Genomic DNA, 27,528 nt, shown 5'->3' on the forward strand with positions numbered 1-27,528 from the left:
CTGAAATTTCACACTGCTGAAAGTCACCTAACCAAGTAATACATGCTCTTATTAGGAAAAGAAGTTCCCACTTCAGATCCTTCAGAATCCTCCCAGGAATAGCAGTCACTTCAAAAGCTTAAAGTGCATTCATGTGACACCAAAATAAAACAAACAAACAAAAAACTCACCACCAAAAAACCCCCAAACAAGCAAAACCAAACCAAACCAAAACCAAAACAGTCCTGCTAAGATAGCAATATTGAAAATACAGCTAATAGAGACTACCTTTCTTCAGAGGGCAAAATCTGTCAGGCCCTGAATGCCAGCTGAGTAGTTAAAGTCCTTTTTATCATCACAGTGTCAGCAACTTACCTTCATTCCTGAGTTTAGTTACAGGTTGTTTTTTTTTTCAGTTCTGTACCAAATCATAAAACAGAACTTCAGTCAGCTCTCTTTGCTATGAAAGCATTGGGATTTTGTGAAACTGGAAGGAGAGATTATACTGTATGTAACAGTCTGGGAGAGACTTACTGATCACTTCTTGGTAAATGGATGAAATCCCATTGCTGGCTTCTTTTGCTCATTTCTGTAGGGCATTACAAAGCATAACAAACCATCACAGACCATAGCTCAACAAGCCCACCAGCTTGGTCAAGTATCAGTGCAACAGCAGGGACACTTAAAGGTAGGAGAGAAAAGACTGCATTCATGTATCATAGCATAGATGCCATGAACTGTTCATGAACTGTTCACCAGCAGAGTTCTTTAAGGCTGATGAATGTGTGTAGCATGCTGGAGTGTGTATGAACAGTTGGAGAAGACAGCAGTTGTGGCAAAAGTGATCCGTGTTGTGGAGGCTTCCTAGACATCATAGACCTCCTCTTCCATGGCATGACCAGCCTCTCCACGAAGTTGGTGGAAGGTGTTGCGCCTCAGGATCTCCCAGCCACGGTGAGAACTAGTCCTGGATGTGCTCCGTGACAATGACAGAGCAGACAGTTCCTTCTTGTACAGGATGTTTCTATTGATTTCCAGCTTTTCCAAATCTTTGTCATAGTTATCCTGAGCCTTAAATGCTTCTGTGTACCGCATCATCTTGTGTTTGTTGGGATCAACCCTGTCTTCAACTCTGTAGGAGGATTAAAAAACATAAACTGAATGAAGCAGAAACGTGCCAGTTTATCAACAAAACCAAGCCGCTGCAAGAAGCAAGCTCCTCCCAAAAATATGCCTACTGACACAGACATTCCAGAAAATCTACGCAGAAACAGGAAACTGATTATAGGCATGGTGCTAGCAGCTGCTAGCACACAATTATCTCCTAGACCTTCATCCCTGTCATTGACCTTATCTGCCCATGGTGTCCTGTCCTTTAACTCATTTCCCAGTCATGATTTGCCCTTTCGCTTTTGCCAGCTGTAAGCTATTGTCACACCTACCCCACCTGACTCTAGCTCCAGATCCTTTGTATATATGCATATATTCATCCTTTTCCTTTGTTCTTGTCTTTCCTCCTCTGGTACTCCATGGTTGCTAGCCTCAGGATGTCACTTATCTTTTGCTGAACTTTTATTTAACTGCTCCACTTCCACCAACCCTTCTCTGTATTACTTATAACTTGTCTTCTGAAATACTATCCCACACTATATACAATGAACATACATGTAATTTGACAGAACTAGATCACACCAACACTCTTTTCTCATAGCATCCAATGAAGAATTGTTGCTGCGGTATTGCTCTCACAAAGTTAAATTCTGCACCTTGGACTGAAGGTGTACATATTGGTACCACTTTATGTCTGCTTGTTCTGCTCAGCAAACCTGAAAATCCACAAGGTAAAACCTTCAGAAAGTCCTATTTCATACAGCCACACTTCCCCTTCTGGCTTTATCAGCAAAAGATGACACAGTTAGAAAAGACACATGCCCAAAGTTTAATCTTTTCTCACCCTGGTATAAATACTGATTAAAATCAGAAATAATGAGGAATCTAGTGTTTTCTAGACTACAGATAGTTTGTTTGTTATTTCAGTGCCTAAACTGAAATCCTGGACCTAAGACTTTGCCACTTGATGCAGTCTTTGCAAAGTATAATATAATTAGTAGGTTCACACCAGAAAGAAATCTCACCTTTAATTATTCCTGTTCTGTTTTTGAATCATCTGCAGTGCAGTTCATTGCTGCTGAATGCCTATTTGATTGATTCTGCCTCTGCCATTTCATGCGTCTAATAGGTAGGAAGAGCCAACCAAGCACAGCAGTGAAGCTTTGTGATACTCATTACAAGAAGTTTGAAAGAAAAATTCAGGCCTTATAACCCATGCAATTTCAGAGGTCTGTCTCCTTTTACTACTGGGTAAGAAAACATCAGCTGATTTCACAAGGAACTGCACAGCAGAACTTTCTGAGGGGATCAGTGCTTGTCTATCAATTACAGACAGAAAACATATTGGGGTCTGTATTGTGGAAGGGAAGGACTCCAAACACTCATCCCCAGGCCACTGGAAAGGCTCTTTATTAATATCCATACATTGGATTCTTCTTCTGGGATCCTTACGTGCACACACTAGAAGAGAACTCACCTGAGATACCACCGGTCCCCTAGCCCATACTCCCGCCCACAGATTCCAGAGCGAGGCCATAGACACCGTGGCAGTTTCCGCTCCAGCATGACAGTAGTAGCAACAACCTTTAGAATCAAAAAAAAAAGAAAGAACTTGGATGAATTAGAAAAAAATCAGACTCTCTTTCAAAAGTATCGCTTTCATGAGTACTGACCCATTACTATACTTCATTACAGCTCCATATCTAATGAACAAAAATCAGAGTCAATACTCTGTTTATTATAGGACAAGTCACTATTTTAGTCCTAAATGAGCCATGTTTTGAGGAAGCAATGGTGCTCTTAAAACAGTTATACCTTTTATACCTGATGGCAATGAGTTGGGTAATTAATGTGCAAGCTAGAGAAGAGGACAGTATTTATATATCTGCATTAGCTATCATCAGAACTTACCAGTGTGGCCACACAACCACATTTAACCATTTGACTTGTTGCTTTCTCACAGAAAAAATACTAGGAAATGGATTTCCTGTTGAGCAGCTATATAACTTACCTGGTTGAATTTTTTTGCCTTTTGAGCAAGAGAGTCAGACCAACTTCTCTTAATGGATCTAAAGATGTTACTGACCTACTTGTAATCATTACCTTGCATTCTATCTCCCCTCAGTCAATCCCTATAATTATAACTTAACTCGCAGTTACACAGAAATGTGATCTGTAAAAAAAGATGCAACTTTAATTCTATTTAACAAGAGATTCCATGCATAAGGAACAAACAGCTAAGGAGACACAGGATGGACAAGAAAGGCTGGATGGGGCTTCTAGCTGCTATTTGAAATAAGGTAGGAATACCCGCATAGCAAAGATATACTGGAGGACAGTTTCACATGGGAAGATGTGCAGAAGAGTAGTCTTGCACTTAGACACTTCAGACTCATAGAAAGGATGAAAGAAATTTGGCAGCTGGTGTACAGAAGCTGTAAAACAGAATTAAAAGGACATGGCTTATTGTATTAGCCCCTGAGAAAAGTGAAGGCCAGGGAAAAGTTTTATAGCACCTCCTTTAGAGCATGGATGGCAGAGTAAGTAATTGTACTGTCTAGCACATTTTCCCTGGACAACTTTTCCCCGGACAACTTTTCCCCTTCTTCATTCAAAGCAAACCACCTAAATTAGATTACCTGGGCTCTCCAGAGCTCATCCTGCTCATGGGCCACTCTCCAGTGGGTGTCACCCATCATGGCAATTAACAAGTTGAGCATAAGGAGGGTGGCAATGATGGCGAAGGCAAAGTATACCACGCTGTACATAAAAGGCAGGTCCACATCGTAGTTTGCAGGGCCATCAATGATAGTAAGGAACAGCTCAAAGGTGGTGAACAAGGACATGGGATAGTTGTAGAATTGCCCAAGGTTTTCAGGGTTCTCTGTCTGGAAGATGATGTAAAAAGCTAGAGGAGAGCAATGGAGGGAAAAGAGAGAGAGAGTTTAGCAACAGGAATCACATTCCAAGAGCAACAACAGGGTCCCGTAAGAAATGCTGACAACACAAAGTGGTTGGGAAGGAGCTGCATGTGTTTCTATGCTAGTGCAGTACCCAGCATAACAAGGACAAATCCCTGACTAGAATCACTGGTCTCCATTATACAATGACTCAGAATGACTTTGATTATTAATTGTTCTCAAAAGAGTGATCTTTTCTTCTTCAAGGATATAATAAAGCTATATGTGTTAATATCATTTTCCAAAGACAAACTTCATAAATGCAGTATGTTTTTAAGCCCTGACTTACATATATGTGGAATTATCTGGATAGTCCTAATTTCTATTACCCTGGAAAGAGCAAGAATTGAAAATCAAACTCATGAGAACAGAAATTAGTACTGTAAGTGGCCATGCTCAAAGAAATAGAAGCTATACCTCATCACCACCTTTTCCAGGTGCAAAGGGCAACCTGAGAATAAATCAAAACCCACACACTTAATTCATACTAAAGAAATTGGCAGAGGTAAGATAATGCTGTTTTCCTTTTGGAGACTCACCTGATGCAAAGCCTAGTATCACCACAGCCATGAGCCAGCAAAAGCGCATAAGATCTCCAAATATCATCTGTAGAGCAAAGACAGAGCCACCATAAGGCCCAACTGTCCCACCAAGCCACAATGCAAGCCTATGTAAATGATTTTCCAGATTTTAAGACCATGAGTGGACTAAAGGAAACTTCTGCACTAAAGAGAGAATGTGAAAGTCCCAAACCTTCTGTGCAGACAAGAACTTGTCCATTTGCCATTAATGCTAGTCCTTAGGGAGAAAAAGTATTCTTTCAGTTCTCCCTGTCTGCAAAGAGGTGTCAGGATGTGTGTAACAAGCCCATATTTGTTTGTGTTTTATACCTTCTGGATCATGATGGTAAAGGGTCCAAGCATCTGGAAGCCTCGTGCGAAGTACATGACATTGCACCATCCTAGCACCAGGGCAAAGGACATGGGCACCACCTCACCAGTTGTGCTGGTGAGACGCATCACCATGGTCACTAGAATCATGCAAGCATATGTGATGCTGCAAAGGAAGAAGAGACAGTGGAAAAAGTTCAGTAAAGGAATCTTACTCTCCTTTTCTTTTCAAAAATTCCAAGACAGGCACGTATAACCACCAGTCCCACGGGCAGAGACCTCTCAGCGCTATCAACTCTATCTGTCCGCTCGCCTGGCTTCCTACACACCAGTTGAGCCAGTAAGAGAAGTAAATGAAGAGAAGGAATACTCTAAAAGAATAGAGAAAGTGACTCATCTGGCAAAAGAAAGCAGTGCGGAAAATGAGAGACAATATATTTTTTAGACTTAAAAAGTGGTGTACTTACACAATTATGTGAAAAGGCCCTCCTAGGATGGTTTGTCCAAAGTATTTTGCTGCTCCAACTCTAAGGATATCTGGGATCTAAGAGAGACATCCTATTGACTTTAGGACTTACACAGATTCCATTATACTATTAAATGTCATGGTAACCACCAATATTCGCAAGATCTTGGGGCCAGCCACATCTGCTTTGTGTACTGGTTCACACTTCGATTTCTATATTACTTTAAAAACTGAATGATTGAGTCAGGCAGGCCCCTCTTGGGATGTGACAGAGATTGCTGGAAAATCTAAGAATACTTGGGCAGATTGAGAGACTTCGGTATGTGGCAGACAGATGTCGCACAGAGCTGTGAACCTGAAGTTCATATAGATTACTGAGAAGAGACCAGACAAACAGCTGAGTCTCAAAGTGAAGACAAAAAAGACCTTCTTGGGGAATCAAAGGAGTTTGTTATAATTCAGACTGACTGTGTTAGGTGCAGTGTAGCCCCAGAGTCCTGACCAAACAGAGGAAGAAGAACCTGTCCTTCTGGAACATATATGGGCAGAGAGAAAGCTGTTTACAAGCCCTATTTTACTTCAGTTCACCCTGGCATCGTCATTTGAGTTCTCTCATATAAAAGATTCAGTCCTCTATTTCATGTTATAATAAAATCAAGTGGAGGATGTATTTGTTTTAATTTAAAGAACTTTTGCTTTTTTTTGAGAGAGAGTTCACAGTAAGGAGAACACCTGAACATGTCCACCTCAGAACTCTGGTTGAGTAAGGTTCCTTTTATAGGCTCATACAGTCACTGATCTCCAATTAAATATAAACTCCTCTGTGTACACACAGAAATCACTTCAGCCAGCACCCCTAAACACATGAGTATTTAGGGGTGCTGGGTGAAGAATCTCTAAGAGTCTCATGCAAGAGTTTGGATTCAGCTGGACCCACAGATGGTGCTAAAGGGAACTGTGGCATTACCCTGCAGATAGTATTTGATAGCTCAGCCAGTCTTTCTAATTGCTTCTTCTACACCTGGAGTCTTACTAGTACATTGCCACAGTCTCTGTTTCATCCAATAGATACTGTTGACAGTGTCTATCGTCATAGGTGCATATCAAAGCACTAACTAAGCAAATAACCCCTACCAAGCTGTGAGCACAAACTCATGTTTGTCTAGCAAGTAAAATCTGTCTTGATTAAACTCGAGACTATACAGCTCACTGTTTCCCTTACCTCAAGGATCAAAATTACTACAGCTCCAATGACTGTGATCAGTTCCCCCACCAGCCTCAGCTCATCCTCATATGTCATATATGACTCCTGAAAAAAAAGAAAGAGTGAAAGGAAATTAAAATTGAATTTTAAAGGGAGTGAAAGGAAATTAAAAAAGAGGATGGGGGGAAAGAAGGCCCACTGTCAGTGTAATAAACATGACTAGGCCTGAGAAGGTCACAGGAACCAGCCCAGCCCCAGAAACAGAGAACAGACCATACTCCATGTTTCTTACGGACAAAGGTCAGCTGGCAGAAAGCGAGAAGGAGGACAGCTGCAATAGTTGGCAACTGGGGAAAACATGGACTTTCCAGTTAAGTAGGTTAGATTAGAATTGCTTGATGCTGCCTATGGGGCCCTGACTCCTATAGACACAGTACCTGCAGCATTTTCTGGACATAGACTGTATTGTCTCTGCTGCTTGTTTTGTTGCCTGTTCGGGGTTTCAGCGGTCGGTAGACGCAGCACATAGTGAAGCAGACCATGTAGAGTATATAGAATAAAGCCAGGAAACAGAAATAGGGACGACCATACATATTCCACTTCAGGCTGACCAGCTCCTTCACAGGTGTTAGGTCCAAGATCTGGCGTGCCTGCGAAAGATAGGAAGAAGGAATTAATTGCCATAAAGACATTTGTTTATAAGCATCGTTCACACTGTTTCCTGGAAGAATGTTAACAAACTATTCTCACCTACTCTATTCAGCATTAGGAAGCTGAATTTATTTTGCAAAAATTGAATGCTCGAGTGGGTTTGGATTTGTTCAGTTTGAGAGTAAAGAGCTTCAAAAAAAAGTAAAAAATACATCCTGCAGAGAACAGGTTTTCAGTACCAGTGGGAAGTGCAAGAGAAGTATGGAATAAGTTTGGAATACTGGAATAAGTTTGTTGTCTGTGTAGGCCTGGAAGCATATAAACACTTGAGACAGACCTATGATCTAGGTCCATGAATGCAAATATATGAGGATGTGTTACAGAAAATAAAAGATATTATTATTAATTAATTAATTAATTATTATTGTTGTTATTATCTTAAGATATACACATATTAGGCATGGGCTAACTTTACAGTATCAGAAAGTTTATAAATCCTGTGAACTCTAGGGATTCAAATATGTACAAAACTACTTCAATTCATGAATTGTCTTTTACTGTAACTGGAATCAATTTTGAAGAACATTTTGTGTTAAGCAAGACAGCACTTTACAGCAGACAGATACTCTTCTCTCCGCAAAATAGACATCATTATTAGAACACAGAACTGAAACTAAGATAATTTGGATTCTATTTTCAGCTACATAAAAAGGTTTTTGTGCAACTTTGTGAAATTCACTTCTTTTAGATTTTTTTCTCCAAATTGGAGTTCTGCAATGTAAGTTAACATTGGTTTCAACAGCTATTTCTATCAACTTCAGTAACATTTGTGGAACGTCTTAATCTCTAGGAAACATATCAAAAGATCCTTTAGATCACTGGCTGTCTTTGAAAAACTGACACTGATATTACCTTGATTTAGCAGGCAACTAAGAGGACTTTGGAAAGATTTCCAAAGTTCCTTTATTTCTGTCTAAATGCAGCCTGTTAATGGACTGGATTTTCAAAAGTTTTCACCATTCAACTATGATGACAAAAACGACAGTATATCCGCAGTGATATACACAGTGGGGGAATAAAAAAGGCTCTATCAACTTACTTTCTTTAGATTACTTATATTATATTGAATGTTTGAGTCCTTCTTTTTAGAATCTCAATGGTTCAGCTCAAATATATCTGGAAGACCACATACATTTCCAAGAATAAACAGAAGCTTCAGTGAGTGTCTTGCATGATATGAAAAATAGTGCTGCTGCGTAAGATGGGGCTGTGTTTCTGACAAAGATCTGCATATATCCATACATATCATGTAGCTGAGGAATTCTATACAAAAAGAAAGCTTCATCAAAAAAAGTAGACCATAGTTTTAGAAGTGACAAAGAGGCTCTGTAAAAAGTAAGAGGAGTGAAATTGTGAGCACTGGAGAGAACAATCGTCTCCTACCATACATTTTGAAATTCCATTTCAAAAACTAACAGGAAGAATCCAGAAATTTTCTTAAGTGCCCTCATGGTCTATCTGGTTGATTTGCACACATGCATATAAACGACAAAGAAAATACAGTGAGATGATACGGGAAAAAAAGTTCAACATCCTTTCCTCTGTTGAACATTGCTAATCTGTGTCTCTGAGTGAATCTATGGATTTGCTGCTGGGATGACAACTATAAAACTTAGAAAGATCAATGTCACTCCACTCTTTTTATTTTCTTCTAGGACAAGATAAGATGAAATACTGTGTACAGTTCTGGTCCCCATTATACAAAAAAGGCGTGGACAGGCTGGAGGGGGTCCAGAGAAGGGCGACCAAGGTGATCAAAGGTCTGGGAAGCCTGCCATATGAGGACAGGCTGAGAGAGCGGGGTTTGTTCAGCCTTGAGAAAAGGAGGCTCAGAGGTGATCTCATCACCATGTACCAGTACTTAAAGGGGAGCTACAAAGAAGATAGAGACTCCCTTTTTACAAGGAGTCACATGGTGAGGACAAGGGGTAACGGGTACAAGTTACTCCCAGGGAGATTCCAATTGGACACGAGAGGTAAATTTTTCACAATGAGAACAGTCAATTGTTGGAATAATCCCCCCAGGAAAGTGGTTGACTCTTCTATGCTGAACACATTTAAGACTCAGCTGGACTTGTTGCTGGGGCATCTCATCTAGATTGTGCTAGAAAGGTTGGACCAGATGATCCTTGAGGTCCCTTCCAACCTGGTATTCTATGATTCTATGATTCTATGAAATTGTGGCTACATGAACTACCTAATAAACGTCATTACTTCTTCCTACAAACTTTGCCTCATCTATGTCCTTAGAGTATCACTGCTACAAGTAATAGCAAACATTTTGGACCAAACATATATCAAATACAAAAAAAAGAATTACTATTTATGCATGCAAAAAATTGCAATTACTCATATTTAAGAGAATTCTGGAAAATAAAGAAATCATAATATCTGATGGTATTTGAGGACATCTTATCCTCTGAAATTAGGAATCTTGGATTTGCATGCACTATATGTTTTGGGAAAAGACAGAGGCACAATGTTATTCTTTCTTTTAGGATCATGGTTTAGTCTTCTGGACAACTTCTAAGGTTGTTCTATTTTTTTAACATCGACTTCTTTCCCTGAATTTCTGTATGTATTGCTCCACACAGAAATTTAGAGGATTTTAAATAAAAGCAAATGAGAGTTTTGCAGACTTCCTCCACATTGTGCAAATCTCTCCAGTAGATGAAATGTTGGTTAGAGAAATTTGACTAAAATTTTGATAGATGGAATTAATACAGAATGGGTAGAATTGTGCTAATTAAAGTGTATTCTGATTCATTTCCTGTCCTATTAGGATTATTTAGGGTGATTACAACTGATAGGGTAGTGTACTTTCAAAGTCTTAAGCAGATCTGTCTAAGCTTGCCATTACATTCTACTATTTTTATCTTAGTGATCCCTTTACAAGTTTTTAAGCCTACAGCAGAGATAATTCACCTACTTTGTTTTAAGTCAAAACCTGGACAAGTAATGTCGTTAAATGAAAGGAAGAATATTAATGAGTGGTTTTAAAATACATTCCAGTTCAGGATTTCTGAACATAGTTGTGTCTCACAGGGACATGGTCAGAGTTAATGAGTATCACAGTTATAGAAAGCTACTTGCTAGAGCTACTCTAGAGCTACGTGTTACTGATATCTTTGAGCCTGGTGAAAGAGACAGAACCCTTTACTGAATCACACAATGTCATTTCCTGTAGCTTGCTCATACTAAGTTCTTTCAATCATCTGCAAGTTTCACACCTCAGAAGAAACTGTGTGTAAAGCATCAGAGGTAGCCATATCATTAAAAAGCTGCTACATTTCATTTATTCCCTGCAGCATGAAGTCCTTGTTCTATGGATAATATAAAAGAGCTTGAACCTTCAAACTCATCATTTTTCTCCTTTTATAATCACCATGGTCTGCATAAAAGAGCTTGAACCTTCAAACTCATCATTTTTCTCCTTTTATAATCACCATGGTCTGCACATAGAAAGCATGTGGTCGCCACAGTACCTCTCTCTTTTTGGTTGAGACAATGAGCTCAAGGAATGACTGATCTTCAGCCCAGGAGTCAATCTCTGTGAGATCATAGAGCACAGTGGTCAAGGGGCCAAAGGACCAGAGATTGTGTTTCCGCTTCTGCATAAGGTATTGAAACATCTGAGGAGAAAAGAAGGTGGTGGAGGATATCAGAAGCTTTCCAGTATATAGTATATTTGCAATGAAAACAAATAAAGTTGTAAAAACCCTTAATGACAATGTATTTTCCTTGCACCTAGTAGTTGTTGAGGTTCTCATATCTCTCAGGAACAATTATAGCAGGTAAAGAAGTGGAAGAACTTTTTCTGACTCCCATTTGATTATTAGTTCATGCTTGAGTTAAAGGATGAGTGATTTTTATTCTAAATTCTAATCAAATTGCTAAAAGTTATTTGACGCAGTTATACATCTTGACAGTAGATTTCATATGGAATTATATGTTGATTAGAAAAAAAAACCTCTTTTGTACTCTTCTACAAGTTATCAGGAAAGAGGTGTGGCAAGGGAAATGATCCTGTCCTTTGTGGATCTACAGAAGAAACACTAACGATCTTTGTCTTTTTGTTAAGGGGAAGGATGAAAGTTTACATTAAATATCGAGTTCTTGACTATGAATAAATGTCTGTGGATACCTGAAGAAGTTTCCTGTGTGCCACATTTAGGGTAATGAAATCTAGACAACAAAGACAATAATTTCAGTCAGACTTTTAAAAAATTACTTGGAGTGGATCTTTCTGTTAATACCTGTTTAACTCAAATGCTTCAAAAATTGGGTCAAAAGATCTATTCTTTAAGCATTCGTTTCTTCCATTAGGATAAAGAAATTTCTTATACAGGTTTTCTGGTCCTACATGAGACTGCTGGCAAAAAAAAAGAAGGACTTGTTATGTATCTTCTACCCACTAAGAACATGCACAAACTCGCCTGGTCTGGAAGATGTTATTTCAAGTTCTCCATTTCTGAATAACCTCTTTTGTATGGAGGCAACTCTGTCACTCAAACTCACCACAGTGTTGCCCTCAACTCCAGCCAGTTTGAATGGAGTAAGCCCCTCATTGTTAGGAATCAATTCAAGTGATCCTGGTCCCTCTTTGTTCCTGTCATAGGAAAGTATCAGGCTGTACATGTGGCAGGCAAATGTCTTATTAGGTTGGAGAACCAGGATGTGAAGAACAGTGTTACCTATGAAGGAAGCAGACCAGATAAAGTATATGGAATAGCCCAGCCCTGTGCAAAGACTGGCAATTGGCTGATGCCATTAACGGTGGCTTTCATTTTCCTCACATCCCTCATCCCACAGCTGTTTGTAATGAGAGAAAAATATGTGCATGCACAGATGACAGAGTCTGATTTAAAGTGTCCAGATCCACTGTATGCAATTCACTAGGCCCCACAGCACATACCCAGATAGTCTTGAGCTCTAATGTCAGCTCCATTTTCAATGAGCAACTGTACAATTTCCTCATTTCCCACACAGGCAGCAAATGATAAAACATGCTCTCCTGCAGAGAAAGGAATGGGGAGAAACAACATTAAGACCCCAGGACACAGGAGAGGTTGAAGCACACTGAGGGAAAGATATCCATGTTATGAAGCCAGACGTTATGAAAGGAAGAATTACTTCAGGTAACCTGTAAATTTCCTGCCCCACTCCTCATCCTACTCAGAAAGGAAAAGAAGACCTGCCCACACAAAACTAAAAAGAAGAAGTATTCTTTTCAGATTATCTTCATAAGGTTGACAAGTAAGTTGCAGTATATACTGCTAGGAAGAAATTAAATTATAATTCTTATTCAATATATTTATTTTTGTACACATGCAAATATATAAAATGTGTATGATTTATATATTTATATTTATGTAGTATTTACATACTCAGATGGAGTCTTGCTGTCTGATAAAAGGCGTGTGACTGATGACACTTGGAGACAGGAGACTCTGCCTATCTGGTTTAGATGGGGACTAAAGCAAGCCGCCCTTATATTCCCTCATCACTCTGCTGGTTCCCTCCCATAGCAGCAAGGGAAGAAGATAAGGCTGTACCAAAATAGAGAAGATTCTGGGAACTGCGCCTGAAGAAGTGCCCAGTGGCCTGTGCTGTGCAGGCATTGGCCCCTCTCTTGAGTAAAGCCTTCACCAAAGTGATGTTCTGGTTCACTGCTGCAATGTGGAGAGCTGTCTGCCCTGTAAGACACAGAAATAAAACCTTGCCTTCCAAGAAAGCAACTTCAGGTGGATCAGTAGCCTGCAGTTCACATTTCATTCATGGTAAATCTGTTTTTTGGAACTGTGTCCATAGTGGCTATATGATTTAGGTTTGAAGTTAACCCTGTTGTGTGCAGAAGGTTGGACTACAGATTTTCAAGAGGTCTCATTCTATTTAAAAATTTTATGAATTCATGAAAACTGACTTTACAACCTGCCAAAAAAAACAACAGGATGCACTTTCTAGATTTTTTCTGGGGGAAAACAAGACATGCCACACTCTTCCAGGAAGCACACTGAAAGTTCATGTCTCTCAGAAAGGACTATGCTTTCTTTCTTGGGGCATGAAGGCCAGGTCAAGACAAAGCTCCCAAAGAAGACTTGCTGTAATCCATCAAACTAGGTATTAGAATTTTTAAAACCCCATCATTATTATTTTCATGGTTTCAGGATTCTGCCTGGCATTTCTGTGTAGTCAATGAGAACCATTCTTTAAAAACCTGTCTCAGAGTCTAAACTCAAAAGCAGAGGCCACATTTGCTTTCAACCCCTATTCTTTGTCAACCAAAGAACCATTTTTGCTCCTTTCAGAGGAGATCAGGTAGATGCGCCCTTTGTTACACGTGACTATGGCAGAAAGCAAACTGTACATATCCTTGTACTTCCACTATAGCCAACAGGCCCACCAGTGGTTAAGGATTTGTCAATTATGCGTTTGCATGTTTGCATACATATGTACTTGGGTTTAATATAATTCCACCTTCCACAAATGGTCAGGAGCCATTTGGATGTTGGTTTTGCTATGTAACAGTTTAGCAATATATTGAACCAGGAACAGTATAAGCCACTTTCCTAAATGTGCAGGTAGTACTTCCTCCCTCCCCTGCAGACAATCCTGCCCATCCTCATTCCCTCAGACGTTACCTTCATAGAGCTCTGATGTCATCGTCTCATTGACAAGCTCGGGAGCTGCTTCCATCAGAGTCACTGCGGCCTCTACATTATCATACAAGGCAGCTACATGAAGGGCAGTCTCCCCAACTGCACCTAGAAACAGTAGGAGAAGCATGTGAGTCATCTAGACATCCAACTATATGTGACAAAAGCAGAAATGGATTTATTGAGGTAGAGAATTATGGGAGTGTTAGGTTCTCCCTTGAGTACTGCCAGGTGCTGCCTCATCATATGACATGGTAACAGCCACATAACTGCATAGGCTCTGTCCTTCACCCCATCAAAATCTGAAAGCTGAACAGAGACTTCAGGTGTTTGTAAGTGGCAGAGCACTTAGGCATGAAGTGAATGAGCACACAGCCCTTCCACTGACCACCTTCCACAGTAAACCACCTCCCTCAGTCCCTCTAGAAACAAGGCCCATTCAAGCTGTAAACCTCTGATCTTCACCATTCAACGTTTGATGAGTTCTCCAAGTTAGAAAACTCATTTTATTGCAAAGCTTCTGACATACAGTTAAGTAGTTTGAGTCTGCTAATGCAAATGTTTTAGCAAACTAACAAACATACTACTCTACTCGTTTTAGCAAGCTCTTGCTCTTGCCTTCCACAGAAAACCATTTGTTGCAAATAATCGACTTACCTCTCTGATAGATATCGCATGTTCCATCAGTGAGAAGTTTCCTAATGGCTGCTAGGTTGTTCTCTTTGGCAGCCTGGAGGAGTGGGGATTCCCAGATCCTGTAGTCAAGAAAAATTGGCTGATAAGAAACACAGTCAAACACATGGTGTCTCTCTCCAGAGCTACCATGGCCTTTGCTTGAGTATGTATCTTTAACGTTTTCACTGAAAGATCGGTAATGCACACCTACCATCTGAGGTATTATTTGAATGCAAAAAAAAAGAAGCGGCTAAAGCAGACAAATGCAGTGCTAAAAACGCAGGTAGTTCATAATCTCTTGACTTGCTGACGCTTAACCATATGGTGGCAGCAGAGGGAAAGATAGGAGAAACGAATAACCAAAATGTTTCTGGTTTATATAGCCCACATTTTCAGGCACAGAAGGTAGCGAACGATGGGTTATTTGATACCCCTCCTGCCAGTAGACTAGTTATCTCAGGAGCCAGAAAAATCCAGTATTTTTCTTTTTTTACACAGCACAATAAATTAAAAAAGGGTCAGCATCTGAATTACTCCCATAACGGATGGAAAAGAAAAAGTACAAACAAGAACGCCCCCTGTGTCATAGCAGTGCTTTCTATGGTATAGTTAAAAGAATGAGCTCTGAAATGTAGTTCCTCATCATACAAAGTTATGAGGAAAAATTTGAAAGCTTAGCCATACTATTTTTTTTCTCTGATGCTGAGAGAATTGAGGAAATTGTTGAGAACTGAAATGTATGCCTGTCCTGGGAAAGAGCATGCCATCAAAAAAGTTCCAGACTGAATGGTTCACTTATAGTTGAAGAATGCCCTTGGGTCTCCCATGAGGCGCTGGGTTATTTCGGTAGATCCTTCGGGGCTGATGAAGAATGTACAAGTACAGTCACCAAACTTCCTACAGCAAGGTCCTTTGATGAAAACAGCAGGTCAAGAGAGATGATCCTCCCACTCTACTCAGCTCTGGTAAGACCATAGCTAGAGTCCTGTGTCCAGTTCTAGGATCCTCAGTACCAAAGAGCTACTTGACGGAGTTCAGCGAAGGGCCACAAAGATGATTATGGGACTGGAGCATCTCTCATATGAGGAAAGGCTGAGAGAGCTGGAACTGTTTAGCCTGGAGAAGAGAAGGCTCGGGCGGGGTTCTCATCAATGTGTCTAAGCAACTGAAGGGAGGGTGCAAAGAGTTACCTGCAATACCTGCTTGCTCAGCATCCAAATAAGCTTTGCTAATGTTCAAAATAATGAGTTGGCCACCCAAAAATCACAAAAAATAGAACAAAATCTACTAATCTGGGGTAAATATTTCTGTTATCCACAAATATTTTCAGATTTATCTTTTAATTCACAAAAAATGTTTTGGGGTGTGTTTTTTGATTTTTGTTTTTATACAAATAAAGAATTCTAAGTAGCCCAAGTTCAGGAGCTAAATATTTAAGGCAAAGAAAGACCCTTAAACCCGAAGAAACAGCCTACATCTCATGAATTTTCAGTATGAAATAGAAAGAGATTCCTCTCTCCAAATAGGATAAGTTCAGTTTTAGATCTCTGTTCAGATGTAAATTTTGTGCTTTTATCTCACCTCTGTTTTCTTGTAGTGCAGATGTTTAATTTGTTCTTAATTATCTAGCATAGCTCAGGTCAAGCTGTAATGTGTGATGTGGACTAAGTCTAAGGAACACAGTAGAACAATGACAAATTCAAGCTGATATGAACAAGGAGAACATCATCTCTCATTTTCCTACCAGCCCCAGTCTGTCCTTTTACTACAATCTAACAACTGTCAATAGACTGGATATTAGTCTCACACACACAAACAAAAAAAAAACGTGGGAAAAATACATTAGTCAGACCATATACCTGGAGATATATTCAATGCTTTCTCCTTGTGATGTTCCGGATTTCTTCCTTGCATTCTGGTATTGTTCAGTTACAAGATTTTAGGGATGCAGTTTATAGGGCAAATACTATATAAAGCAATAGGTATTTTGCATTAAGTCATAACACTGATGTTAGAATGCATTATCTATGAACAGAACTCTATTGTAAGCCACAAGAAAACCCACATCAGAGAAAGAGAGAGAGAGAATATAAATGGTCCATTGCACAAAATGTTTTCTCAGAATTTGTGCTTATTAGGTATAGGATAATTTGTGCTTATTAGGTATAGGATAATTTAACAATAAAACCATAGGATAACAGGCAACATAAATTCTGTGGCTGAAATATATGTTTCTTCCTTTAAATTATTCTTTTACAAACAACAGAATCTTGAAGCAAAAAAAATAATTATTTGATATGCCATTATCTCTGGATTTAATCCACCTGAAATGTGTGAGTTCTGCATATCTTTATAGCAGAAAGATACTGATACACTTGAGAGAACTTGGGGGATAAAGCAAACCAAAGAGAAGTATCAGAATTACACAGACAAATAGGAATTGGTTGAATAAGTGTAAATTAATGGGCACGGGCTACAAGTAATAAAAGCATAACTGAACATTATATTTATCATTCCATAAAAGGAGCATTTCCTGTCACCAACAGCACCCCATTACCTAAGTCACTAGAAACTAGAGTAGAAAAACACTGAAGAACAGAGGAGAAATAAAAACATTCAGAATATAAAGAACCATCCTGAACAAACCAGGGAGCCATCCTGAGATATTTTTGTGTGTCCTTCAAACTCTCAGCCTTGCTGCTTTGAGAAGTATTCCTTCTTCAGCTTACTCGTGCGTCAGTTGCATTAGTTGCTAATTACAAGATGATTCGATGCGAACATTGCATCTAGGATCAGACAAATAGGAACAAAATAAAGAGGCACTCTGGGCAAAAGTCGTGAGATTCAATATCAGTGAAGCAAGCTTGCCACCTCTGCCATTATTTCAGCTGAGAAAGACTCTCTGTTCCTGGAGAATGTAAGTTTCAGAGGCAGGAAGTGGGAAGGAGGCAGGGCTCCAATAGTACAAACAATGCTACAATTAATATGTTGATGCTTTACTGGGTAGGCCTTTATCCCTCAAATGACCTCAGAGAGAAGGAAGGATTGGGCAAGAGACAATGTGGGAGGACACAAACACAATACCTTTCTCACAAATTCTCCAAAGCCCTTGTAAACAACTAATTAAATTACAAGCCTGCTAAGAGGGAGACACCTAATAACTGCTATACTCAGCTTTCAGAAATTTAGGGCAAAATTGTCAAACCTTTCTACTTATTGTAGGAACCTCCAACTGGCCTTAAAGGACCAGAGATCCCAGGCCAAACAGCAAGCTGGTGAAGAACCCAGAAGTGTTGGGAAATGTCATGGCACACTGCCTCTGATGCCTCAAAGGTCCATGACTTACATGTTTATACCATATGCTTTTACTCTCCTTTCATTTTCTGTCACATAATTGGGGGAACATTTTACTCTCATTTAAAACATACCATTATAATTACCAACTAATTTTTAATACATTACAGCAAAGTGCTGAGCCTATAAATGTCAAGTACTAGGTGAGCCAAATTCACTAATATAAAAAATAAAACAAAAAGTCACCTGAATCTAGAACCTTCAAAACATTTTAATTTCTTTAAGTTCTGCATTCAATTTTCTTCCTGACCAATCAAACACAGCAGGAATTTTACATTTTACAACTCTAGTTCCTGTGTGTCAAAGCAGAGCAGGTAAAATCTGTAACAGTCTCTTAACAGAGCTACCTACAGTAGATACTTAGTTTCTGTAAAGTACCATTATGTCACTGGATGGAGAGGGTGGCGTTCAGAGAATGATTCAGCAGAGACCTATTTAGACACTCTGAGAAGATAATTCAGCATATCTAAGTTAAACTCCTGTTATAAATCATTCTCTTCATCGGCTACGGAGCCAAGGGACACTAAGCTCCTAATTTAGCCAGCTAAGTTAGGTTTGTAACAGTAGGCAGTACTGGTGTTCCTTTATAGGATCAGTTTAGGATAAGCACAGCTACATAGCTAACCACTAGTTCTGACGGGCAATGAAAACCACAACAGTATCCACCTGGAAGTGCTCCTGGGTTCTTCTTACTGAGCTAAGCAATGTAGCTGTGTTGAGGCACTTAGTAAGCCTTGATCATGCATTACTATCAGTCAGTTTTCTTGACAGATGCTTCAACGATATGGTCAGGAAGCCGAGAGCTGTTTTTCAATATAGGTGAGGACAAAATCAGGAACACCCGAAAATCCATTGTGCAACAAAGAGAAGATAGAATGCAGGTCAGATTCTGACTGAGGGAGTCACGTAAAATAGTTCTAAACAAGGTTAAGGATTTCACAAGCACTTTCTGCTGGTAATATATGCCCTTTGGGATTTACAGCTTCTTAAGCACTTCTTTTGGAGTGCATCCTGCTCCTTACACTTATGAAGAGATAAAGAAAGCAAGGACAAGTCCATAAGTCTTAACTCTGTTATAAAAAGAAGAATTTGGATTTATAGGGTTACTCTTTTAAAACAAGGAAATATGTTAAATATGTGAACTGTCTGGACAACAACCAATCTGAAGCTTCTTTTTCAAGACTGAGCTCAGAGGTGCAACAGAGCATCTCTTTCTCCTCTTTCCTTCCCTTCTCAGATTCTACTACTTGAGTCATTCACTGTATGGAATTTTCCTATTGTTTGCTCTAGTTTAAGTTTGGCATCTGCTAGCTTCATGGTTTATTCCCACAGCTATGTCAGTGACTGAGGGTCTAAAACAATTCTCTCTAACTGAGCTATAAATACATCGGCAGGATATTATTTCAGCTTTCTTTTCTTTCCCTGTTGTGCTGCTCAGAATAGCCATGCTCAGCACTCCATCATGAAATTGCCAAAGGAGATTCATCTTCTCCCTTCCTTCTACTAGTATGTTTATGTAAATGTGTGCAAGACTTCAGGATAGCAGAGGAGTGCTCAGAGGAAGCTAACCAGCCAGAAAGAGGATCAATGCAATCATCTGACAAGATGCTAAAGAATGACTTAGGAAGTAATAGCACAAAATGAAAAGGAGACAGATAACAGGGGCTTGGACAGTCAAGACAGGGACAGGGTTAGCAAATTTCTTCAGCACTGACAGCAAGACTCAGCAAATTAACTGGAACCTCTTATACGTGTATGTCGAAACCCCTTCAGCTGACAGTAAACAGAGCTTCTCTGGAAATAAATTAAACCGGTTACTAATTGCCAATGCTACTAGACAAGAAACTGATAGAGAAGTCTTATCCCTTCAGATATTTAGCTGTCTATCACACTAAGCAATAGAAATCTTGCTCAGTCACTTCCAGCAGGGCAATGTCTTCATCTGAGATCATCCTAAGAATAATCTCATGCTGGAACTAGATAAACAGTTCAGCAAACGTTAGTTATTATTTATTATCACTGAGTTATTCATAAAACAAGTTTGTTCTCTGAAGCATAGCCTCGTCCTGTGTCAAAACTTCCAACCCTCTTCAACAGGGATTTTCTTGCAGTTTTATTCTAGGTTGTGTTCCTCACCCTAATTAGTTTTCTCTAACAGCTTTTTAATTTGGGGTGGGTTTTTTTCAGAGCACAAATTTCATGTTTACTTCTTCACAAGGAAACCTATAGCCAAGTTTAAGAAGGCAAATAGCTTCCTAAACCTATGAGCCTAAGCCATGTCTCAGACATGGAGGTCAGATGTGCGTATGTTTGTGCATTGTTGGGGAAATGTAACTCCTGGAGGACCTTTACACTTCTGAAATTAAGCAGGATTGTTTTCCATCATTAGACTCAAAACTTCCATTAGGATGAAGGTGTAACAGCATAAGAAAAGACTAAAAATGCTGCCAGTGGTGCTTTTGACTTTATTTTATATGCAGCAGCAGAGTTTTCAACAGGCTCTTCTTTTCATCTTGACTACTCAGAAGCACGGTTATTGAAACATATTACAAATGAAGTGGTGAACTGGGAGCTAGCATCTTTATATCACTGTCACCTTTGGGAGCAAAGGAAACAATTAATACTGACAGGCATTGTGAATTTTAAGACAGGACAGTCCTATGTTAATTTGTGCACTGAAAACTCAGTAATGTTGTTTAGACAAATGAACAGCAAAACTACGGTGACATCTCTCATTCACTACCAGCTTGAGAAAGATTCATCTAGAAGCTGAAGGCTCTCTGTGTCCCTGTACAACTCTTAAGCAACTCAGTTTAATAGTTTTAGGCTGAGCTACTTTTTATTTGTGCCATGTTTGTTTTCAGAGTAAGCAAAGCACTTCACTAATATGTCTGTGAGACTAAAGGGCCACAAAATAATTGGCAACTAAAGGGGATATAAAGTTTTTATTGCAATGTTTGGAATGACCACAGCTCTCTGCAAGTTATGCAAATTGTCCCAAGCACCTCTAATGTGTTATTTCTCATAGCACAGATTTCTACAGTTAATTAATGTGTAAAAATGTTTTGTTTTGTTTTGTTTTGTTTTTTTAAATGTACCACACAAGTTAAATGTTTTCTTGTCATTAGAATAACTAAGCCTCAGAGCATCCCACAAAGGCCAGGTGATACCACTAATCCCTAAACAGCAGCTGTGAGAGAGAAGAGACACACAGAAGATGATAGATTATTTGTCAGTCAAAGTTATAGAGGCAGGCAATAGCAGAAAGAAAAATATAGCATAATTGTCCTGGATCCATGTACTCACTTGCTTTAACTTATTTATTAGTTATTTTTTATAAACAGTGCAATTCTCATATGTTGTAATTTCTAAAATTACATGTTAGGGAGATTTTGTTCACATTTCCTTAGAACCTCTTACACTGAAAGCCAGACTAAAAAAAACAAATCAAGCAATGGCTCTCATAATTTCTGGAAGATCTATTAGACTATGACAGGCATGTGATTCCTCTTCACCTCTATCAGGCCTGCATTTTCATAAGTATTTATGTCTTTGTTCCCCATGATTATGAACTACGTTGGGTTTTTATGTTCATATGTTCCAGGCTATGCAGATCCCAGAGTTTACTTCCAAAGGTAATTCTAGAAAGACGTATGAGATATGACTACTGTCCCTGGGACTCCAAACTGAGCTACAGGCTGTTTAAAAGGGAGAGTCTTGAACGGAAAAAAAACAGCAGAGTAAGGCAAAATAAACTCAAAGTCCTCTTTAATATTAGGAGATTGTATCACATTTCCTGAACTTGGATATCCCTTTGGGAGATGTTAGACAGTGCAGAATTAAGCCAAAGAAAAATCTCACTGTGGATAATGCTGAGATCAACCGCCAATAAGATTCAAAGAACTATTACACACGAAGAAAGAGAATGAACAGCAATTCCAGTGAAGGTAAGAACTACCAGAACAGTTAGCTTTCAGGTATTATCATCCCCAGTTGTAGGATAGGAAAAAGCATTGTTCTTCTCTTGCAGACTCTCTGTGCGCAGTCAGAGCATAATAGTTAAATAGTAACATATTTACCACAGGCTTTCAATAAGATAATAGTAGAATTTAACTGCTGCTTATTACTGTATGTATTCCAGCATCATTAACACTACGAAGAACTCAAGCTGAAGCCACAACACTGCAATTCCACACAACAAAATGACAGGATGAAGTAAAAGCCTTCTTGGCTTATAACAGTTTTTCCACAACAGCAAAGGTTTTATGAGAGTAATTCCCATACACAAGTCACCACAGAAAGTTTTCCTGTTGTGTTTTTCTATCTGTACGTAACTAAAAATATGAAAGCAATAAACCTGATTCCAGTCCTCTGCAAAATGTTCATTTTCTTTTTCCTCAAACTCTGAGCATCTCTGGGGACAAGAAAGGAAAGGAAAGAGTAGGATAAGAGGGAGAAATGGTCCTGTCCCTCATTAGGAAAAGAGTATCCAGATATTGGCACCATGTAATTTCTGACCAAATAGCAGAAGGCTAATTTATGTTAGTTGAAAGCTGTGGGAAACATATAGACCCAAAATGGAAGGGAACAATTGTGTCCCCATGCAACTCTGATTTCACAGGCAATGATATCGTATGCACTACATGTGTTGTTATGCAGGTTTATAAAGAAACACAGAAATGGTAGTTTTGGGGACCACTAGGGTTGCACTATAGTGATCTAAGAGAAGTTTATGAAGAAGGGTTTATATGCCTAACAGTTTTTCCATTTTCCTCTGTCAGTAGCAACACACAAGATGTTCATGGGCCTGCAGCACATGACTAATGAGGATTGTCAAGCAAAGAGAAGGTTAAATAGCAATCTAATAGCAGACTATGTGAAAGGGGCCAACAACAACAACAAAAAGGGACCAAAACCTCCTTGGGAACAGCAGATAATAAAACAAGGGGCTACACCATCAAATGATGATTTTGGAGATTTAGGTTGCACATTAGGAAAAAAACCTTTTTCACTAAGAGGTTACTACAACACTGTAACAGGTTCCTAAAGATATGGTGGAATCTCTGTCCTGGGAGGCTTTCAAGACTGAGCTAGACAAAGCCAAAGCAACGTGATCTGTTGCTGGCAATAATCCAGCTTCAAGTGGGAGGTTAGATAGAGACCTCCAGAGATCACTTCCACATCTCTATGACTTAAAAATGTGAAGATAATGTTATAATTATAAAAATATTGATATATTTAGACTTTTCTTTTGCAAACGTTCATTTGGCTATTACAGAATCTGCTGAGAACTAGTTTTTCAGTTACCTGCGATGCTTTTCATGAACATACCAAAATGTAAACACTTCAACATTCTGTGGAAGCACTATTGTTCCCACTGTCCCTCCTGTTTTAAGTGTATTTAAGTCCTACTGCTCTGAAGTAAAGTAGAACAGGCTTTTGTTATTTGATCAGAAGATAGATGATGATATATGTAAGTTCTTTCCCTAAAGACAGATATGTACATTTGTCCCTCTTAAGGTACTATATCTTAGTTATTTCTATACATATATGTGTGTATACATACATACATATGTACAGATGGATAGATAGATTTTGTCCAACACAGCCACTTTTTTTTCCCCAGAGATGTTCAGTGTTTTGTGAGGAATGAAAAAACAAATTTTACAAGGGACTGGAAGCAATTTGCTATTTGAATACTAAAGTGTTTGTGCATGCAGAAATGACAAGCAGCAATGAAAAACAGATTCAGCTGGATTTCCATGAATACTCCTGCATTTCTGTGTGTGGAGGGAGCAACCCTGCACAGCAGTTACAAACAGCCTTGATTCAGTATTTACACGTGAAGACACAGGCAACCTTCTTGACAATGTAAGGTCTAAGAGGGGTCACTGTACATGTTGACACCCAGGCCATGGGGGTGAGAAACAGCAGTCTGACCCAGGAAGGGACTGACCCCCAGAATGTGGAACAACATTAAGTCCACTCTATCCCACAGCAAGGGCAACCTTGAGAGAGACAGAAAGCAGAATCCTTGCAAAAAACCCACATCATTTCAGCTGACTGCAGCATATACGTCACACACACCCTTAATAATAATTTTAAAAAACCAAACAAACCCTCATGCGTTTTCTTGTGAGCTTTACCAATGAAGCAGGAAAGACAGCACTATATGTTATTAATTTGTGACTGAAGTCCTGCACTCAGGGTAATTCAATTTCGACCTAGTAAACCCACCTGTGAAAGCAGATAAGATTGGAACTCCAGAAGCATTCCACCTTGAAAGAAGAAATCTGATAGAGAAAAGTGCTCCAGGGTTGTTTAAAGTTTATCTACTGGCAGAAAAGCCTAAGGGAAAAGAGTTGAGAATCAGCTACAGGGAGAGGGCAGCAGAAGAAAGGGAAGACAAGGAGGCTGAAATGCACTGTACCTTTTCTGCTGGAGTAAGTAGATTTCATCCAGATGTTTATCCCAGGATTTTTTGCCTTGCAACTTCTGACTTAGTCCATTCCACATCCGGAAATAGAAGGGCTTGCTATCCCCAAATAAAGGTACCCCCATAGCACGTCCCTTTTTCTCTCTTGCCTAGCTGCCTGAAAGCCAGCAATCCCCACTTTGAAAAAAGTCAGGGAAGGCTCACTACAGGTCACCACTCCTCCGCCCCCAGTCTGTTACTTACAAAGGAGACTGTCCGTCAGCTGCATCAGCTGATCGAAGTACATGTAAAAACACAAAATAAAATCACTTGTCTCTAGCAGACCATACCTTGAGCCTCACCAAGTTATTTAGTTTCCAAAATAGCCCAACCCAAAGGTGTGTCTGATTTAGAAGTAGCTCGCCAGCAGCCTTACCCCTCACAAAGACCCTATACAGCACTGAAGAATTCATACAGCATCAATGTCCTAGGCTTCTAGTATTTCATTCCTGAAGTCTAGAATTTAGAAGTAATTATCCTCCTTATGTAGCTCTGAATTCCTCTGGAAAACAACATCTAAGCAATTTTGAAATAGACAGCTGAACATGCCAGGCAAAACACCTTTTAAGTGAGTGAACATGTGGGAACCTGCCCTAAAAGACACTGTGCTCTGGGAAGGTAGTACAGAGGAGGACACACCTCCCACCCCAACCATCTGCAAATCCCATTAAAGAAATTATCATTATAGACTCCACCTTCTCAGAGTCAAACAAAGTCACTTTACTTCACAAGTTGGAAGAAGAGTTTATGTAGATTAATTGTAAACTTTGTATATTTGATTTTCCTTTAATGTTCCACAGTCTCTCATTGCTTCTTCACATTTCTTCCAGAAAAGCTTATTTAGGAAAGGGATGAAAATTTCTATTTAACAAAAATTAGTTTTTGATATAGAAAAACATCATCAGGGTCATGGGTGGATGTCTGCAAAGCAGTAGACAAAATACCAAAAGGAAGAGAGGAGACATCCTTCTTCTTGTGAAGAAGCTGAAAGCTACATGGGAGAAAGAAAGAAAATAAAAATAAAAATAAAAAACCAAAACCAAACTCCTCATTTCTAATCTTTTTTCCCTAAAAGCTTGTGCTACTGTCCTTGCATCTTGAATCAACAGAAATGTCCCTTCATTCTTATTCCTGCTGTAGTGGAAAAGGATTCTGTTCAGGGTGCCTGGACTTAGGCAGAATCAGTAGGTAAGGGAGAAAAGTGTGTAAAGCAATAGGGCTGAGTCATCTCTTTGAAACTCCTGGTTTAGAGGTTACTTAGACTTACCAAACCAGGATTCCCATCCAAACTTCTGTAAACTCATGGTGTATCCTATCCTATAAAAATGTAAATCACCACACAGAAAAAAATAATGCTTTAAAAGCAAACTTGAGGAATCATATCCTAAAATGTAAAATTCACTGAATTGTCCAGTTCTAGGAGAAAGTGTCAAGTTAACCTGTCATAGTAGGAAAAATGTGTTACTTGCTACATTGAGAAGTCAGAGTGTAACACCAGCCAGATGTTACGAGCAAAACGTGAGGGGTTTATAACAATATCAATAATGTATCCCTCCTAACATTCTTGAGTGGGGGAAGCAACTCCACTCAAAGTTGAGAAAGATATTTAGACACTGAAGTGTTAAGTGACTATGATAGACAAACACAATCTCTATTTTCCTGGGCTGTTCTCCCAAGCAGAGAATACTTTCTACTGTCTCTCCAAGGAGTAAAAGCCCTAGAAGACTGGTATCAGCAGGGCAAGCAAGCAGTGACACATTCCTCCCTCTTCTGGGCAGCAGTGCTAATGCCACCCAGACAGCAGCTCTAAGGTGCAAGAAGTGAATAACGGTCAGACAGCAAGTTGAGGAGAGAGTTGTCAGCTAGCCATGAAGGCAACAGCTGCAGCAGCCAGGGCAGTTCAAACAACTGCAAACCAGTATCTCAGGTGGACTCCCCACATTATCACGGGGGTCTCATTATAGCTTCAGATTGTAGTAAATCTGACTCAGTAGTTTTCCTTTACCCACTTGTATGGATATAAAGTCTTAATACTGCAAAAATGTGTTTTCTTTTAATTCATGATAGGGGTCATTTTCAAAGGTAATAGAATACAGAGATGAAAGATGGATGAAATATGTAAGAATATTGCATGGACCAAAGTCTCTTTAGCAGATCATCGCCATACCTCTTAAGCACTGCTGGACTTTCAGTCTAGCAGGAGGCTGTAAACAGTTTTTCAAAAAGTAAGGACCTGATAAGGCCTAGTAGTTGAGGGATGGATTGTAAGTCTGTACAGTTTCGGTGTATGTGGTTTCTCACATACATGATATCTACTTTTAGCTCTTTGTATCCCTTTCCACAGCTCCTGAGTCATACAGTGATTCTGGCTCCTAGCCCTCAATCTCAAGGCCTGCCTTTAGCTCCTGACATTATTCTAGCTCTGCCTGTTCCTTGTTGCAGGCTCCTACTGCAAATGGGGTCTTTATCCTGGCTGCCAGTGATGCCCTTTCCTGGTGTGTATCTTGACTTCTCTTGTTTCTGACTTGGGCTGATTCTGACTGACCCGATTCCTGGAATCTCTTGATTCCAGCTTGGCCCTAACAAATATGACAGATGATGTCAAAATCTCCTTACACACAGTTTCCCTCTTATGTCCCTAAGCCATGAGTAGCAATGTAAGCATGAAGCATGACCTGGCCAAATGTGTTCCTCACACCACAATGTCTAACAACACAAAATTAGGAGCAGACTAGCAATGATAGGATGATGTTAGTACCCCACGGTTCTAGTGGCTCTATCGATATTGTATATGGCACAGTTAGGATTTGCTGCCCTTTGTAGAGCTATAGAAACTGTGTAAGTAAGCCAATATGTGGAAATACTTCAGCAACAACCAAGGAATTCCTATTTTCACATACCTGCTACAAATACAAGGAACAAGAAAGCCATTTTTGCCACTGGGGATTGTGATCTTTTCAGAGATGCTACTCTACACTTTTTCATAGTGCATTGCATTTCTTTTAGGTCAGCCTAGATTTTAAAAAAAATATATATGTATAGCATAAA

At 39.4% G+C, this 27,528-nt stretch overlaps 1 protein-coding gene across 1 annotated transcript; it reads right to left on the minus strand.

The window, feature by feature from the left end:
• Positions 1-843: 843 nt before the first annotated feature.
• On the minus strand, positions 844-24,566 carry LOC309604463 (transient receptor potential cation channel subfamily V member 6-like; the record flags this gene model as incomplete). Its single annotated transcript, XM_082337841.1, has 15 exons — positions 844-1,111; positions 2,567-2,673; positions 3,729-3,997; positions 4,589-4,655; positions 4,940-5,105; positions 5,407-5,483; positions 6,628-6,714; positions 7,047-7,259; positions 10,806-10,952; positions 11,839-12,014; positions 12,236-12,334; positions 12,876-13,016; positions 13,962-14,084; positions 14,634-14,731; positions 24,436-24,566. The coding sequence occupies 15 exons, from the start codon at positions 24,564-24,566 to the stop codon at positions 844-846; spliced, it is 2,169 nt and encodes a 722-aa protein (XP_082193967.1).
• Positions 24,567-27,528: the final 2,962 nt, after the last annotated feature.

This window comes from Platalea leucorodia (assembly GCF_965183815.1).
Source record: "Platalea leucorodia genome assembly, chromosome: 2".
In the NCBI taxonomy this organism is placed as follows: domain Eukaryota; kingdom Metazoa; phylum Chordata; class Aves; order Pelecaniformes; family Threskiornithidae; genus Platalea; species Platalea leucorodia.